Source organism: Strix uralensis, chromosome 12, assembly GCF_047716275.1.
Source record: "Strix uralensis isolate ZFMK-TIS-50842 chromosome 12, bStrUra1, whole genome shotgun sequence".
NCBI classification, from domain to species: domain Eukaryota; kingdom Metazoa; phylum Chordata; class Aves; order Strigiformes; family Strigidae; genus Strix; species Strix uralensis.
The window spans coordinates 1,680,577-1,696,114 of NC_133983.1; the positions used below are offsets into that span (position 1 = coordinate 1,680,577).

Genomic DNA, 15,538 nt, shown 5'->3' on the forward strand with positions numbered 1-15,538 from the left:
CGGCGGCGGGGGGCGTGGCTGCGGCGGCGGGGGGCGTGGCCGCTGCGACTGGGGGCGTGGCCGCGGCGCCCTCACCCCGCCACCTGCCCAGGCCGGGGCGCGCAGCCGGAGCCCCCCCCCCCCCCCCCCCCCCCCCCGCCATCTGAGGCAGCAAGGGGCAACCGCCCACCCCCGGCCTTTGGCCCCGTGGCCACGCCGCCGAGCCCGGCCCCGGGAACCGGGTCCCCGACACCCCCTGGAGTTGCACAACAGGGCAACGGGCCAAGCCGGGCCCCGCCGGGGCAGGAGCGGGGCCACTGGTTGAGCATTAACCTGGCACTGCTGGGCTCGGGCTACCGAGAAACCGGTCGTGCCAGAGCCAGTTTCACTGGAAGTCCCCAGAGACTAAATCTATCTGTCTTTGTTTGTTTTTCCTTCCCCAAAAGAAAACTCCGGGTGTAATCACTCACCTTATCGCACAGATCCCCCTCCCAGAAACTAACTGGCTATAGACTTCACAATTTTGTTAAGGATTTTAGAAGCCAGCCATTGCCCGGGTGCTGGCAGACCTCACAACCCGTGCCGAGATGCTCCCAGGGCCGTGAGCACCCCAGGCGCCCTCGGGTGCAAGGACAGGCAGTGCAGCACCCAGCTCACAGGAAGGCTTGCAGGCGTCGTCTCACCTGAAATCTGTGGGAGCTGGGCACGGCTGAAAGGGAACAACCAAAATGTACCACAGGAAAAATTTTATGACACAAGGAGAGGTTTTTACTGCTCAGAAGTCCCAGAGACTTTCATCAGACAAACACGGAATTAAAAGATTCAGATTAAAAGATTCATCAACATCCTGCTCTGAATACCCAAGAGGCTGCAGCCAACCGCCCTGCAGCAAAAAAAAAGGATTAAAAAGGAGCTTCTCCCAAGGGACAAAGTCCAGCCCACTGTCCCCTGGGTCATCATGGCACCAGGGGTGCTGTTCCCACAGGGAAAAAGCCTGGAGCTCAGGCAGGAGCTGCCACCCCCTGACTCACCTGTGGACTCACCTCCTTCCAGCTCAGGCAAAAGCTGTCGCTGCCCTCCAAAAAAGTCCTGGGTTTATGGCATGCACAATCTTAGACCAAAGCTCTTCTTTCAGACCCAGCCTGGAGCACCGAAACACAAGGGATTTCCAACCTCTCCCCTCCAGATTTTGTCTTTTGCTGTTTGGCAAAAGGATCAGATACTGAAATTTCTCTATAGAGGCAGCAGTAGTGTGAGAGGGACACAGAACATGACCCAGGAACTTGTCCAAACTGGCTTAGAGTAGGGAGATGCTCTGGCAAGAGAGTCCAGCTCAATGCCCTCGTCTCTTGCTACTCAAAGCATGCTCAGAGCCTCCTGACAACCTGGCAGCGCTGTTTCCAACCATGACAGACACTCTCACTTGAGCAACAGCTTCCCACGCTACCTTCTTCCTCCTTCCCATAAGGCATCTATGGCTTTTATAGATATTATTTTTCTTTTTTTAAAAAGTCAGCAAAATTAGCCACCGTGGGATGGCTGGAACCGCTGGTGCTGACTGCAGCACATAGAGCAGTGAGCATGAAATCTGCTACAAACACACATTTCTTCATCCAGCAACTCAAACTTGGAAGTAGCCCGACTTGAGGCCACAAACACCCCAGAGATGCTGAGTAGGCAAGAAGAGCGTGGGAGGTGCGTGACAGCCTGCACCACTCAGAGCTGCACTGGAGAACGCTCCTTGGTTGAACTTCAGGGTCTTCAAGGCTCTGAAATGCACAGCGCCAGCAGCCCCTACCTCAAGGGGAAGGAGAAGTACTTGTTGCCTGACTTGCAGCGGATTTCCTCCCACTGGACACGCAGCAGGAGTGCTGAGTCCTCAAACCTATCCACGATGTCCTGGAAAACAGAAGCAGGAGTCAGTACCAGGAAGGTGGATCCGCCAGAGGACGGGGTTGGCAGCTCCCTCTCTGAACTAAGTCAGAGACAAGGCCATTTGTGGCTGGAAGCCTCTGACTTCCTTCTGGAAGGTGATTTAACTCACACTCCCATCAAAAGCTTCTCTTCTTTCAACCCAGTGAAGTTGGTCTTGCTCAATGAAGAGAATTTCCCACTCTCCGCCCTCGGCAGGGAGACGTGGCTGGACACCAGCTCTGCTCTCCACACTGCGTGGGGACGCACCTGGAGCTCCTGCAGACACTGCCCGTCCAACCTGCCAGACAGGTCCCCGACACACCAAGCCAAGCTGATATGGAACGACGGGTCCTGAAGACAAAGCAGAGGTCAGTCGTGAGGGCTAAGTAAAGGAGCCTTTGCTCAGCACCCAGAGCTGCAGTGGGAGATCTGGTGTGATGCTGCCCTGCCTGGGATCGCAGAGGTAGGAGGATCCTGAAGCTGAGGGCCCCCTCTGCCAGCTCAACAGTTGCAGAGCTGATACGGACAGTGCTGGAGGTGAGATGAGGCCTGGGCTCCCCACCCCAGCCTTTTTGGACACCAGTAGGCAAGGCTGCCTGGTTCCCAGCCTCCCTGTGGTCAACTCTGCAGAAGCTTTTCCAACTGCACAGACAACCTCTCATGGACAGTCCTGGAATGGGTAGGTGGATCACTTCTGAATAACCCACAAGATCCCCCTGCTCAGCTCTGGAAACAGAGAAATCAGGGTCTGGCCCTCCAAAATCCAAAACCTGTCCCCAAAGCTAGTCCCAAGCCAAGAGGCTGGACCGATGCCCCAGGAAACTGCCCAAGGAAGAGGCACAAGCATCACCCTCAGTCCCACAGTACTCACCCTAAGCCCATATCAATCCTAGGACAACCCTGCTTCCACACACAGCGGGGCAGCAACTGTGATGCAGGCTCTGGCCCTTCTCCCCAGAAACCTGATTCTCCAGAGGCTACCAGATAGTTAACACATTACTCTCCTGCACAGGATGCGATACAGAAGTAATAGACTTGCACCAGTCCCATTCTCAGCAAGATCGTGTCCAGGGTGTTAAGTATGAGCATCACCAACCGGCCCAGAGGAGACCATTTCAGAGTCTAACCTCCCTGCTCCTGTTTATTTGGGGTGAACATTTCAAGGACCCCTCGCAGAGAACCAGTTGGCATCTCTGAACTGGCAGGAAAGTAAGTGGGAGACCCCTCACCTTGTAGAACGTGGGAAGGTCAAATTCCTCCAGAACTCTGTCCACCTCTGAGACCAGCTCCAGCAGCTGGAAATGCCCAGCGGAGACCTCCAAGCCAATAAAGGTCCTAAAGAAATACAAGAAGAGACAGAAAGCACCCTTTCATGCTGCAGAAAGCACAGCTGGAAGCACACCTAGCCCTGCATTCCTACCGGGCAAATTCCCTACCCCCTAACAAAAGATAATTTGAGGAACGCCAGGTTTAAGCATTCAAGGATGCTGACCATGTTCTGAAGAAAAACGGAAATAAAGACATGGTAGCAGGGAGAAGCAGGACGGGATGATATACCACGTAGATTTATTAGATTAACTCAGCACCTTTTGGGACATGAAAACTCATTTTCCAGGGGAAGGATGTGCTCGATGGGTATTTCAGCAGAGCACTGTATCGTGCAGGAGCTGCATTCAAAAAGCAGAAGTTGCCGGAGGGGTTTTGCAGCAGGAGAGGAAGTGGAGAACAGGAAGTACCAAGCTGGAGAGACCTCACAAAGAGGTACTTTCTCAAGCACTGTCTGGAGGATGCTTTCTAGGCTCCAGGAGGGGAGGGGAAGACATAAGTCTCTCTCAGGATCCACATCATCCCACCCATGACTATCGTGGGCTGCCATTCCTGCTAGATTCAGCAACTTCTCACAATTTTAATCACCTTTGCTTTGACATTTAAACTACTTAATTGTGTTCAATTGGAATCAGGCTTCTGAGCCAACACCAGGAAGAATTAGCACCGTCTGAGCTATTTCTCTCCTGCTCTTGGAAGACCTGCACTGCAATTTCACGACCAGCACTGCTGCTGAAAGAGGCAGCCCTGGCTCTGCTCATGCCGACATGAGGGTTCACAAAACCACAGGACAAACCAGATGGGAGATGGCAGTGAACCTGGCTGCCTCCTTTAGCTGCTGTGAAACCATAGCACGAATCTAACCCCAGCAGAAAAGTCTGCCTCAGGCCACGTTGCGAATAGATCTCTCTTCAGAAGACTGAAATCCTGCAGCCTGAGGTTTGGCCACCACTAATGAGACCAACAGCTACCAGAGAATCCGCACAGAAGCTAAAAAGTTGGGTGATTTGCTGGGGCAAGGTGTGAAATCTCTGGTGATTGCATACTGTCCCACCAGACAGCTCAGCCTGGTCACAGTGGGACAGGCAGGGTGACGTTTCCCATCCACCCAGCACCTTGCCCAGCCTTCTCCCCAGGCAGGCACGCTGCCCCGCTGCTTGCTCACCTGGTTTTGTTCTGGTTGGTGTAAACCTTCACTTGGTCAGCCACGCAGAAGAACCTGAAATAAGAAAGATCCTATTTCAGCTGGTGGGGAAAAAGAAAAAAGCAGAAGATGGGGAGGGGACAGGATTTCTACAGAGCTGTGGAAAGATAAAGGCAAACGTATACCGCAATCGGACCGAATTGATGCAACCAGAACCCTTCTGGGCTCAAATTAATCATTCCCTCCTGGTTTTCGGCCCTCTGAAGCCCAGACAGTGACAGGCCCTAAGCAGCTGATGCTCAGCAGGCACCTGAGCCAGATGTAAGTGGGAAAACCATCCGTGGTTTATGGGATGGCACAGCTCCGGCCTCGTCTCTCAAAGCCGAGACCTGACTCGTCCCATGCTGGATCCCGAGGCAGAGAGGAAAACTCCCCAGGGCTTTACCGGTACAGCACCAACTCCCAGACAGGACAGAAAGGGTGCGGATGCTGGTGAGCCCCGGGCCGCAGGGGAGAGGGAAGGTGTGGGGAGCGCTGTCCCTACCTGTGGAAGGCGGCCAGGCGCTCCTTGAGGGAGCGGACGAAGGGCCCGATCCAGTGGTAGCGCAGCACCACGCACTGCGAGAGGCTGAGGTGGAACTCCTCCATGGCTGCCAGCGAGGGGACGTAGGTGCGGGCGCGGCAGAGCAGGAGCTCCAGCAGCTCCAGAAACTCCTCCTGGGCCCTGTCTGCGGGGCAGCGCCGTCAGACCCCGCCGGGGCCCCCAGGACTCCCGGCCCCGCCACGCACCGGCCGGGCTGAGTCCCGCCCTCCCCTCCCGGTCCCGCCGCGGGGCCGCCGGTTACCTACGGGGCAGGTAGACGTGGGTGGCCCAGCTGCCCCGCTCGTGGGGGAAGCCGCGGACGCGGCCGCCATGCCGGGAGCTGTCGTCGCTAACGGCCTCCTCCGGCTCCGAATCGTCCGGCAGGCCGGCGGGAGCGGGCAGGCGGGGGCGGCCGGCACTGCGGGGACCGGAGAGGAGGATGAGGAAGGCCGCGCGTTCCTCACCCGGCCCCGCTCGCTCCCGCCGCCCCCCGCGCCAGCGGCCCGTCCCGCAGCACCCACCTGGCCCGGGGGAGCCCCTGCGCGCCGCTGCCCCGGCACCCTCCTTCCTCCTCCTCCTCCGAGCTGCTGTACCCCACCAGCGCGGCCCTCATGGCCGGCCCGGCCCCGCCTGCGCCCGCCGGGCCCTTCCGGGCCGCTGCTGGCGGCGCGGGCCCCCCCGCGCGGCGGTGCCGGTGGCGGCGGGCGGCAGCGGGGGCGCTGTTGTCGGCGCGGCCCGGCAGGGGGCAGCCGCCGCGGCCCGCCCCGCCCCGCCTCCTCCTCCGCCGCCGCCGCGGCCGGCCCGGCCCGCTCCGCTCCGCTCCCTCCCGCACCCCGCCGCTCGCCCGCCCGCCTCCGGCACCGGCGGCCCCTTCCCTTCCTTCCCCCTTCCCTTCCCTTCCTCCCGGCTCCCGCCGCCACGCCAGCGTGGGGCTCGGGCGGAGCGTGCAGGCCGCGGCCCCGCCGGCGGCGAGCGGGCTGACAGGGGCCTCCCGCCGCAGGTGAGGGGCCCGGCTGCCGCCGCCGCCGCCGCCCTTTGTGTGGGCCTCGCCGGGGCGGGGGCGGCCCCGGCCGGGGAGGGACCCCCCCCACCACCCCCCCCACCCCCCCCCCCACCCCCCCACCGCGGGGCCTCCCGGCGCGGCGGCGAAGGCCTCGGGGCGCCGTCACCGCGTTTGTCCGCAGGCCGGCGGGGTCGCAGGACCCGTCCCATGGGGAGAGGCGAGCGGCGGGACGGGCCTGGCCGCGGGCGGCGGCGGTTGGCCTCCGCGCTCCCCGGCCTCCCCCGCGCCCCGCGGCCCCGCCGCGCCTCTCCCTGAGGCGGCCGCGGCCCGGCTGGGGGAGGCCTGGACAGCGGGCGGGCGGGCGGCGGAGCGGACCATGCCGGAGCGGGCCGTGCCGCGGGCCGCTCCCCCAGTTTGAAAGTACCTCTGCTTCCCCGGCGGCTCGCCTTGAGTGGTTGGCGCTTCCCACCTCCCACGGAGGGACGAGTTAGGCTCGGAGCTGGCGCCGGCTCGGGGACCCGCGCAGAGCCCTCGGTAAGCCAAGGTTGGTATTTCGTGCTCTTCCCTGCTGGGGCGATCGCAGCCTCTCCGCGCCGTGAGGCCGGGCCGCGGGGATGCCGGCGCTCTGGGTCGCTCCTGCCGCGGTTACCGTGGCCTGTGGGGGAAGGTGGCGGCTGGGCCGTGCTGAAGTTTTGTACCCGTTGAGCTCGGGTGCGAGGTATTGTAACTGCGAGCCCTCCCTTCGCGTCCACAGCCAAGGAGAGCTGCACAGGAGGAAGAGGAGACCGTGCATGCCAGCAGGGCTGGGACGGGGCCTTTGGGCATTTTACTGCCCAAAATTGTGCCGGCAGACAAAGTCACGCTGTCTCGCTGCAGGCAGAAGCGTAGCCTGGCACTCGCCGAGCTGTGGGGCACGATCCGAGCGCTGGGGGAGGTGGGGATGCTGGGAGGTGGGTTTCTCTGAGGCTCCTTATCGCTTAGCTTTCAACACAACAAACCCCATCCTGAAAGATTGAGGTTTTACTTACGTGGGTGAGGGCGGGTGGTTTGACCACGGGTGTGCTCCTGTGGGGTTAAGGGCTTGTGGCCCAGGAGCACTAGCTGCTGCTCCTCGCCAAGGCCTGGACCTCTCCTCTCTCTCGAGGTGTGTTGGCACTGCTGCTATCTGCTGCTCACTGCTGGGTTTTACTCTTCTCTAAGTTGATACCAAGTATCAACTCTAGAAAGGCTGGAACTTTTCAGTGAGCAAAACCCCTGTGATGCTCTATAGTAAGGCCGGGCAGCACCTCTCATGTAGGTTGTTTGGCTCCAGTGTACTTTTATTCCATGGTTTTGTAGGAGGTTCAGCCGAGCCCTTGCTTTAACGCTTCTTTTATCTTCACAGAGTGCTGTGCACGATACTTGCGGGTTCTGTGTTTTGTCTGCAGATAGGATAACGTTGAGGGCAAACCTTCCCCTGAGCTCTCTGGCTCTTCCTAGTCTCCGAGTGCTGCCTGGAGAGGGGGAAATCTCTCACATACATCCCCTGGGTAATGTGCCCGATACCCAAGCCACAGGAGGAGCAGAAATGCTTTGCTGGGATGGGATCAGGTTGGGATTTGCCTTGATATTTGTAAAATCTAACCTGGTAGCTTCTTGATTGCACAGCATTCGGCGTACCTCAGCAACTGACAGCGTAGGGGGTAACAGCCGAGCTGGCTGGGAGCTGGGCAGTTGCGCTGCCTCTCGGGAGAGCACGCTGCTCAAACGGGTGCCTGGCAGGGGCTGGGCAGAGCCCGACCCTTTCCAGGCTGCGCATGCCTCGTCCCAGGCCCTTCACGCTGCAGCGAGGGGGGTTCTGGGCCTGGTTAGCTCCCACACACTGGCTTCCTGGTAGCTTTGCAGGGATTCAGGAGAGTGTTCAAAGTGAGCCGTGGGGGGAAGTTAACTAGAGAGTTGCCCATCTTTCCTCTGAGACCTGACATGAGCTGTCTTCCTTGCAGAGAGAGCTGCTCCCTGCGCTGCCCCCCTCATCCTTCCCAAATGTGAGCGCGTCGCAGCCAGCACGGAGAAGGACCTCCTCTTGTCTTCAAGGCACTTGCTTCTGCCTCCTGTTCTTTTGTCCAAAAAAGAAACAGCCAAACCAAATCAGTCCACAAAGAACTTGTGCTGATCTAAGGAGGAGGCTCTGGAGTCTCAGTCACCTCTTTGCTTCCCAAGATACTGGCTGTGGGCTGGATTTTCTGTCCTCGACTTCAGGGGATCAGCTACAGGGAATCAGGATCTTGGATACTTTGGATTTTTGTTTTTACTTGAACCCTTTCAACTGAGAAGCTGAAGCTGTCACTGCTACAATCCCGTTTTTTTTTCCCAAGCATGTCAGAAAGCTGGCAGCAGCAACAGCAGCAACCACAGCAGCCGCCGCCACCGCAGCAGCACCACGCTGGGGCAGCCACCCTCCCAGAGCACTCCATCCCGCCCAGCACCGCTGACAACCCCTTAGGCTGTGCCGTCTACGGCATTCTACTCCAGCCAGACCCTGGTCTGCAGCACCACCAGCACGCCCCCATCCAGGCTGGGGAGCCGTCCCACAAATGTGGGGTGTGTGGTCACGACCTCACGCACCTCTCCAACCCCCATGAGCACCAGTGCTTGCCAGGCCATGACCGCTCTTTCCAGTGTACCCAGTGCCTGAAGATCTTCCACCAGGCCACCGACCTCCTCGAGCACCAGTGCATCCAGGTGGAGCAGAAGCCCTTTGTGTGCGGTGTCTGCAAGATGGGCTTCTCCCTCCTGACCTCGCTGGCGCAGCACCACAACGTCCACAATGGCAACGCCATGAAGTGCTCTATCTGTGAGAAGACCTACAAGCCTCCCGAGGCAGAGCATTCGCAGCCTCTCGACCCCTCGGAGAAGCCCTACAGCTGCTCCATCTGTCAGAAAACCTTCAAGCACCTCTCGGAGCTGTCCCGGCACGAGCGCATCCACACGGGTGAGAAGCCGTACAAGTGCACGCTGTGCGACAAGAGCTTCAGCCAGTCGTCCCACCTGGTGCACCACAAACGGACGCACAGCTCGGAGCGGCCCTACAAGTGCACGGTGTGCGAGAAGACCTTCAAGCACCGATCCCACCTGGTGCGCCACATGTACGCGCACTCGGGAGAGCACCTCTTCAAGTGCAACGTCTGCGAGCTGCACTTCAAGGAGTCGTCGGAGCTGCTGCAGCACCCCTGCACGCCCAGCGGGGAGCGGCCCTTCCGCTGTGGCGAGTGCCAGAAGGCCTTCAAACGCCCCTCGGACCTGCGGCAGCACGAGCGCACGCACAGCGAGGAGCGGCCCTTCAAGTGCGACCTCTGCCAGATGAGCTTCAAGCAGCAGTACGCGCTCATGCGCCATCGCCGCACGCACAAGGCCGAGGAGCCCTTCAAGTGCAACCTGTGCGAGAAGGGCTTCGTGCAGCCCTCACACCTGGTGTACCACCAGCACGTGCACGGCATAGAAAACCTCTTCAAGTGCAACGTGTGCCAGAAAGGCTTCAACCAGTCCTCAGAGCTGCTGCGGCACAAGTGCGTGCAGAACGCGGAGCGGCCCTTCAAGTGCGCGGTGTGCAACAAGTCCTACAAGCGGGCCTCGGCTCTGCAGAAGCACCAGCTGGCCCACTGCGCCGAGAAGCCGCTCAAGTGCACGCTCTGCGAGAGACGTTTTTTCTCCTCCTCCGAGTTCGTGCAGCACCGCTGCGACCCGGCCCGCGAGAAGCCCCTCAAGTGCCCCGACTGTGAAAAGCGGTTCAAGTACGCCTCGGACCTGCAGCGCCACCGGCGCGTGCACACGGGCGAGAAGCCCTACAAGTGCCCCTCCTGCGAGAAGGCCTTCAAGCAGCGCGAGCACCTCAACAAGCACCACAGCGTGCACGCCCGGGAGCAGCAGTACAAGTGCATGTGGTGCGGGGAGCGGTTCCTGGACTTGGGCCTGCTGCAGGAGCACAGTGTCCAGCACACGGCCGAGGGCGCCTACCAGGTGGCTGCCTGCTTGCCGTGAGCCCCCCGCCCCGCAGCGGCTTTCAGCTTGCATGTGACGCTCCTGAGCCTCAGCCTCCCCTTCCCTCTCCTCGGTTGTAGATGGCCTCCAAGGCGTTCGGGGGAAAGGGGAGGTATGGTGGGTGGGCAGGTAAACTTTCCTCTGTCCTCTCGGTGGTTGATAGGCCACCTGTACCGCAGGGGTGATGGACGACGGGAAAAGCTCAAAGGGGTGGAGAGGAAAGGAGGGAGGTGGGGAGAGGAGACGATGCCTGTAGTTGCCTGGTGTCCCCTGAACTGTAGTTCACGCTGTACCTGCAGTTCCAGTGCTGGGAGCTCAGCCGCCCGCTGCGGGCACCAGCCCTTCGCGTGCGGCCTTCTTCCCCTGCCCTGCCTAGCTGGGTTGGCAGGGAGGGCTGTGGGTAACTCTCCTCCCGGAGAGGGCTTGGGAGCAAGGCAGAGCCAGCCCTCCCTTCTCCCGAGGTGCGCTGCTCGGCAAGCAAGTAGCAGGTTTCCACTGCTGGGATCTCCCAACTTTCTTGGTCCAAGCTCAGCTGAGAGGACCATTGCAGATTGCTAGCGTTGATTGACTGCCCTGATCTCCCCCGCTCTCCCTCTTTCTAGAGTGTAGAAAGGGAAAAGCCATGGGGCTGCACAGCTCCGAAAAGCACTTTGGCATTGCTGCTTTTGCAGTCGCTGGCTGTCACACTCCGCAAGGGTTCTGAGCGAGCCTGCCCGCCCCCGTCCCTGCCAGCAGCATGGGGAAGAGTAACAAGCACCGCGCCGCTACCGGAGAGCGTGACGAGAAGAGCCTCCATGCCCTGCTCTTGGCTGAGATCGTGGCATTTAAGAGCTGCTTCCCGAGGGACCTAGCTCTTCTGCCAAGACTTGCCTCCAGGCCCCTTCCCTCTTTGCACCGCTTGGGCTGTTAGCGTACCTCCGGGGGTCAAGGAAAGGGCCATCCCAGCAGTTCGAACACTAAAGGGTGAGACGAACACTACTAATAAGCTACAACTTCAGAGGCATTACCATCGCCAACAGTGACCCACACCATGTGCCAGGGGCTTGGTGTCTGATTTGCTGGAGGGGACCCAGAGCAAACCAGGGGAATCCTTCCTGGCCTGTGGGCTCAGCTCCACGGGGAGGGGAAGGTTAGCAGTGGGTAAAGGAGGAGTGTATTTTTTTCCCCCCCCTTGCAGGAGTCCTATTTTACTCTTTTATTCTTTCTTTACCTCTTCTGTATTTTTCAGGTTTTGCACAGTTCTTGTAAACATCACTTAAAAATAAATTTCCCCTAGCAAGGTCGATGCAGCCTCAGGTGTTTTCCTCTGCAGGATTTTGCTGGCTTCTCGTGAAGAGAGACCCGTTACATGCCAGTTAGATGCCTTGGAGGTTGAAGGCATGCTTACTAGGTTGCCCACCAGCCTTACCCTCTCCATCTTTGGAGATTGTAAGATGTTAACTATCCATCTGTGGGGATCCTCAAGCCCTGACTGGATGTGGTCCTGGACAACCTGCTGTAGCTGACCCTGTGTGAGCGGAGGGTTGGACTAGATGATCTCCAGAGGTCCCTGCCTGCCTCAGCTCTTCCGTGATCTTGGCTGGCCCTCGTGTGAGGTGGGAGTGTTGTGGCGACCTGTAGTTAGTGAACAGCAGCCAGTAAGTTGCCCATGTGCTGCACAGGTGATGAGGACAAGTTTAATACCTGTTGTCCATGGCAAGTACAGACAGATTAACCTTGCAGAGAGTTGGGCTGTGCCTGCTTTGCTGGTAGGGGACGCTCATCTGAAAGGTGGAGAAAGGCTTTCGTTTCCATTTCCAGCTCAGTGAGGGGGAACAGGGTTCATTTTTGGGGCTGGGACACTTCCGTGACAGGTGTGACCCTGGGGCTGAGTCTTCATGTGCAGCTTTAAGGAGGTTAAAGCAGACCTTGATCTCTGCTGCCCAAGGAAGAGGGACCGATGGTTATCTTGCTTCATGCTGACTCAGATGTAGAACTTCCTACCGAGTTTTCTGTCTGTTTATTTTTCCTTCTTTTTTTTTTAAAGCAGTTTGTTAATATTCATTAAAAAATACTGTATAGTTTAACTTGATGTCATACTGGATCTTTTTAAAAAAAAGATGTGATAACTTGGATTCTTAAAGAGCGCTTTGGTTCTAGGTAGCTGAGTTTTGCTGTTTAATGTGTAGTAAGTTCAGTGTATGCTTTACTGTAGGAGTAAAAATGAGGAGTAAAACCAAGGAAGGCTAGTCCTGTCTTTATAGAAGGGCTTGGTGGTGATGGGGGCTGTGAGCATGGGTCCGGGGCCAGCCGGTGAGCACAGCACCCACCTGAACCCTGGCGCTGTTCCCGCCTCGGGCTGGGGTTAGCTCTGCTCTTGCCTGAAGCAGCCGGGTGCGGCTGCCGCAGGTCCCACAGAACTGGGGACTCAGCGGTCGCCCCGACAGCTTGAGCACGCCAGGATCAGTGCCCGGAGCTGGGAGCTTGCAGAAAGGCTCTTCTTTAGCAGGAGGAGGGTGTGAAATGGGGACTGTTGGAGCCTCTGGGGGCTTTTGTGCCTGCGTTTCTTTCTGGGGCAGCTGTTGGCTAGAGGGGAGGTTTGGAGAAATCCTTAGTGTGGCCCCTGAATGGTTGTGCCTGCTCTCTTCCCTCCCCAGGGGCCTGGGTGGCTCCCTGGGTGGCTGGACAGCCTCGGGTACTTGGGGTGGGGGAGGACGGCGGTGGGCCCAGGCACAGCTCTGCGCCACGCGCTGGCCACGGAGCTGCGGATCCTGGCCCCTTGGTACCAGCTGGGCATAGGGGCTGCTGGGGAGCGTTTCCCTCATGCTGAGCAGCTGGGGAAGCCCTCAGTGTCCCAGCAAGGAGCTCTGGCTCCGCTTAGGATGTGGCAACAGCCAAGCAGCACCCTGGGCAGAGAGAGCATCATCAGGGCTGTGTGCTGGGGCGCCCATGCCTGGGGGAGAGGGGATGCTGTGGGGGGCTCGGCGGGGCAGGGTGTCAGCCAGTGCCTGTGAATAGGTGTCTCCAGCCTCAAAAACATCTCGGTGCAGCATTAGAGCATCATTGAGTAGGACTGGCCGTGGGCTTGTAGTGACTTGGTCTCTTCATCTTGTTTGTTGCCTTGCAACAGCCCAAATCCAGTCGAATCCCAGGGTGGCTTTTGCTGCCAGACCTCGGTGCTGGCAGGGGGAGGACCTGCGCAGAGCGGGCAGCTGAGCGGCCACCGAGAGCCTCGGGTATATTTTTATAGGGAGATTGTCTAGTTGAGAGCAGCTGTGTGGCATGCAGGTGGGCTGGGGGAGCAGGTCAATCTCCGTTGCTGTGCCTTTGGGTCGTGTTTTGTACCGTGAGGGGAGAGGTGATGGAAATAGCAGGAGGCACATGAGTGTCAGGATCGTGGTGCTGGGGGGGGGCAGTGTCCCCTGGGCATCATACTGCTAACTGCTGGTGTTTCCTTTTCAAACCAAAGAGCAGTTGTGGCCAAAGCCTCTTGAGAGTAAAAGGTCTTTCTACTCTATACCTGTGTTGCACTTTGCTTCTGACGTTTATTTCAAGATACTTTCAGGATTCTTCACGCAGCCCCCGTTCGGCCTCTCGCATCACTCGCTGCCCCACAGCACCCAAGAGCTGTGCTGGAGCTGGTGTTGCATCAGCCCCGTGGCAAGTGCTCGCACATGTCTTCAAGACCTGGTTGCCAGACCACCTGAGGATGCTTTGTAGGGCTGGAGTAGGGGATGGTCCCTCCCGAAGGGTCGTTCTCTTCCTCAGGCAGCTTGAGCGCAGGATGCTGCTGGGGAGGCAGCGGGGAGGGTTAGGCTGGCTGAAGGTGGCGTGGATGTTGTCCAGGAGATAAATCCTGCTCTCTAGGGCTGCTGTTCCTCTGGCTTCCTGGGTCCAGGAAGAAGGTAGGCTGTTACCTGGGCTTTTTTCCAATCTTCACTTCCCCTTACCCTACCTACAGAATGCCTTTAGCTGTGTCTCAGCCCCTTCCCTTCCACAGCTATTTTGCTTATACTTTTATAAGACCTTTTTGGCTTCTTTGCCCTTTGTTCAATTCTTTATTTGTAAGCAGCAGTTTGGTTTTCATCCATTTTTCCATTTTGATTGCCAGTTCTCTTGCCCCTCTCCTCCACCCACCCCACTCCAAATTCCTCTCGCAGGCTGACGTTGGATCCAGGTGATACCAAACCACTGATGATGTGGTCAGGTGTTTGGGACCTGAATCTTGCTGGAATCCAGTGGGTGCTTCTGGTCCTTCCCCACCATGAGGCCATCCATCTCGCTGGGTATGGATGATGCCTGTGGCCTGGCAGCTTGGCTCGTGTCTGTGGTACAGCTGGCTCTGGTGAGTGAGTCTGAGCCAGGGCCAGGAGCCAGCGCAGAGTTGTGGGAAGCAGGCACTGGGGTGAGAGCAGCCATTTCCATGGCGGGTCCCTTTGTCGCATCTCCAAGGCTGGGGGTTAAGTCAGTGAAGGGCTGTCAGACGCTCCTGGGGAGAAGTCATGGTGCTGGGGTGGGACTGGACCGCTCCGTTCCCCCGGGAGTGCTCCGTTCCCCCGGGAATGAATGCCTGCGGAGTGCTGTGTGCCTCAGGCAGGAGGCTGAGCTGCGCTAGCCGTGCTGCAGACACCCCTGGGGCCGTGGGTATGCCCAGGTGGCCCTGCCAGCTCTCCAGGGAGCAGATGCCATCCCTGCAATCTGGGTGGGAAGATGGGCACGCTCTGGTCTTTGGGCCCATGTGCTGGAGCGGGGGGCGAGGGGAAAGCATCCTCTGACAGTGGTTTGGGACCATCTCTGGGCACTCAAGCCTGGTCTTGCACTGTTAGAAGGGAGGAGAGCACTTTCTACACTTCTCTTGGGTATTTACCACCAAGTCCAGGCTGCAGCCAGAGCCCGGCTATTAATAATAAGCAAAAAAACCCTTGTTGTTCTCCAGAGTTTGACTCTTCCTCTGTTGGGTGGAGAGTTCACCTGCGGGAAGGTTCCTGCACACACAGGCGTAACGCTGAGATGCAATAATGGTCGGCCAGCAAGGTTTGGGGCCGGCGGCTCTCCCCCACGCCCCGGGGAGCGTGGCTCCTTCCCGGCTGCCAGGATCCCTCTGCAGCATCTCCCGGCAGCCGCCTCCGCCGCTTCCTGGAGGTGAAGACGCCGCTCTCGCAGCGTGCCCGAGATGCTCAGTGGGGAGAGCAGGACCGCAGGTGGGAGCTGGACCGTGGGCTTGTCTCCAAATGCCTCTGAGCCGTGGGTCCGAGGGATTCCATGGCCAGTGAGGTCCTCGGGCTCCTCCTAACCTGCGCTCGTGCCTCTGGCAGAGTTCCCAGGGCCGGGGGAAGTTGCGGCCAAGGATGTTGAGGTTTGTGTGGCTTGCAGTGCCTTTAACACTGCTCTCTGTGTGTTTCTAAGATGATACTCCATGTATGTGTGTATATATATTGTATTAACACATCCCGCTTTTCTGTGTGAGTGTCAAATGGTTTTGCTTTACTAATAAATTTATAGTTATTTATACCTTCCTGTGGGTGTGTAAGATTTCTGAAGCAGAGGCCGTGTGCCGGGCACTGCCTCCCCTGTCTGTCTTTGTGCTCTGTCT

General features: G+C 58.7%; 3 protein-coding genes across 10 annotated transcripts in view; 2 read left to right on the forward strand and 1 right to left on the reverse strand.

Moving 5' to 3' along the window:
- Positions 1-724: 724 nt before the first annotated feature.
- Positions 725-5,602, reverse strand: USB1 (U6 snRNA biogenesis phosphodiesterase 1). 5 transcript variants are annotated; one of them, XM_074881988.1, is made up of 9 exons: positions 5,468-5,596; positions 5,213-5,364; positions 4,908-5,091; positions 4,385-4,438; positions 3,123-3,228; positions 2,161-2,244; positions 1,778-1,878; positions 1,023-1,121; positions 725-862 (listed from the first exon to the last, which is right to left on the reverse strand). In XM_074881988.1, exons 1-8 carry the CDS (start codon positions 5,557-5,559, stop codon positions 1,034-1,036), a joined length of 861 nt encoding a protein of 286 aa, XP_074738089.1. In that variant the 5' UTR covers positions 5,560-5,596; the 3' UTR covers positions 725-862; positions 1,023-1,033. The 5 variants fall into 5 exon arrangements, with proteins under 5 accessions (XP_074738089.1, XP_074738087.1, XP_074738091.1 ...); XM_074881986.1 differs by having other exon boundaries at positions 1,011-1,121; XM_074881990.1 differs by having other exon boundaries at positions 725-1,121; positions 5,209-5,364; positions 5,468-5,602.
- Positions 5,603-5,758: 156 nt separating this feature from the next.
- On the forward strand, positions 5,759-15,456 carry ZNF319 (zinc finger protein 319). Of its 2 annotated transcripts, XM_074881975.1 has the most exons (3): positions 5,759-6,493; positions 7,932-9,945; positions 14,106-15,456. In XM_074881975.1, the coding sequence occupies exons 2-3, from the start codon at positions 8,305-8,307 to the stop codon at positions 14,124-14,126; spliced, it is 1,662 nt and encodes a 553-aa protein (XP_074738076.1). In that variant the 5' UTR covers positions 5,759-6,493; positions 7,932-8,304; the 3' UTR covers positions 14,127-15,456. The 2 variants fall into 2 exon arrangements, with proteins under 2 accessions (XP_074738076.1, XP_074738075.1); XM_074881974.1 differs by lacking the exon at positions 14,106-15,456 and having other exon boundaries at positions 5,761-6,493; positions 7,932-11,249.
- CNGB1 (cyclic nucleotide gated channel subunit beta 1) overlaps positions 15,190-15,538 on the forward strand; it is a 37,914-nt gene continuing 37,565 nt past the window's right edge. Inside the window, exon 1 of one of the 3 annotated variants that reach the window (XM_074881966.1) lies at positions 15,190-15,301. The gene's annotated coding sequence lies outside the window, so the exon portion shown is untranslated. The remainder of the gene's footprint in view (positions 15,302-15,538) is intronic. The other 2 variants (XM_074881964.1, XM_074881965.1) reach the window with 2 other exon arrangements.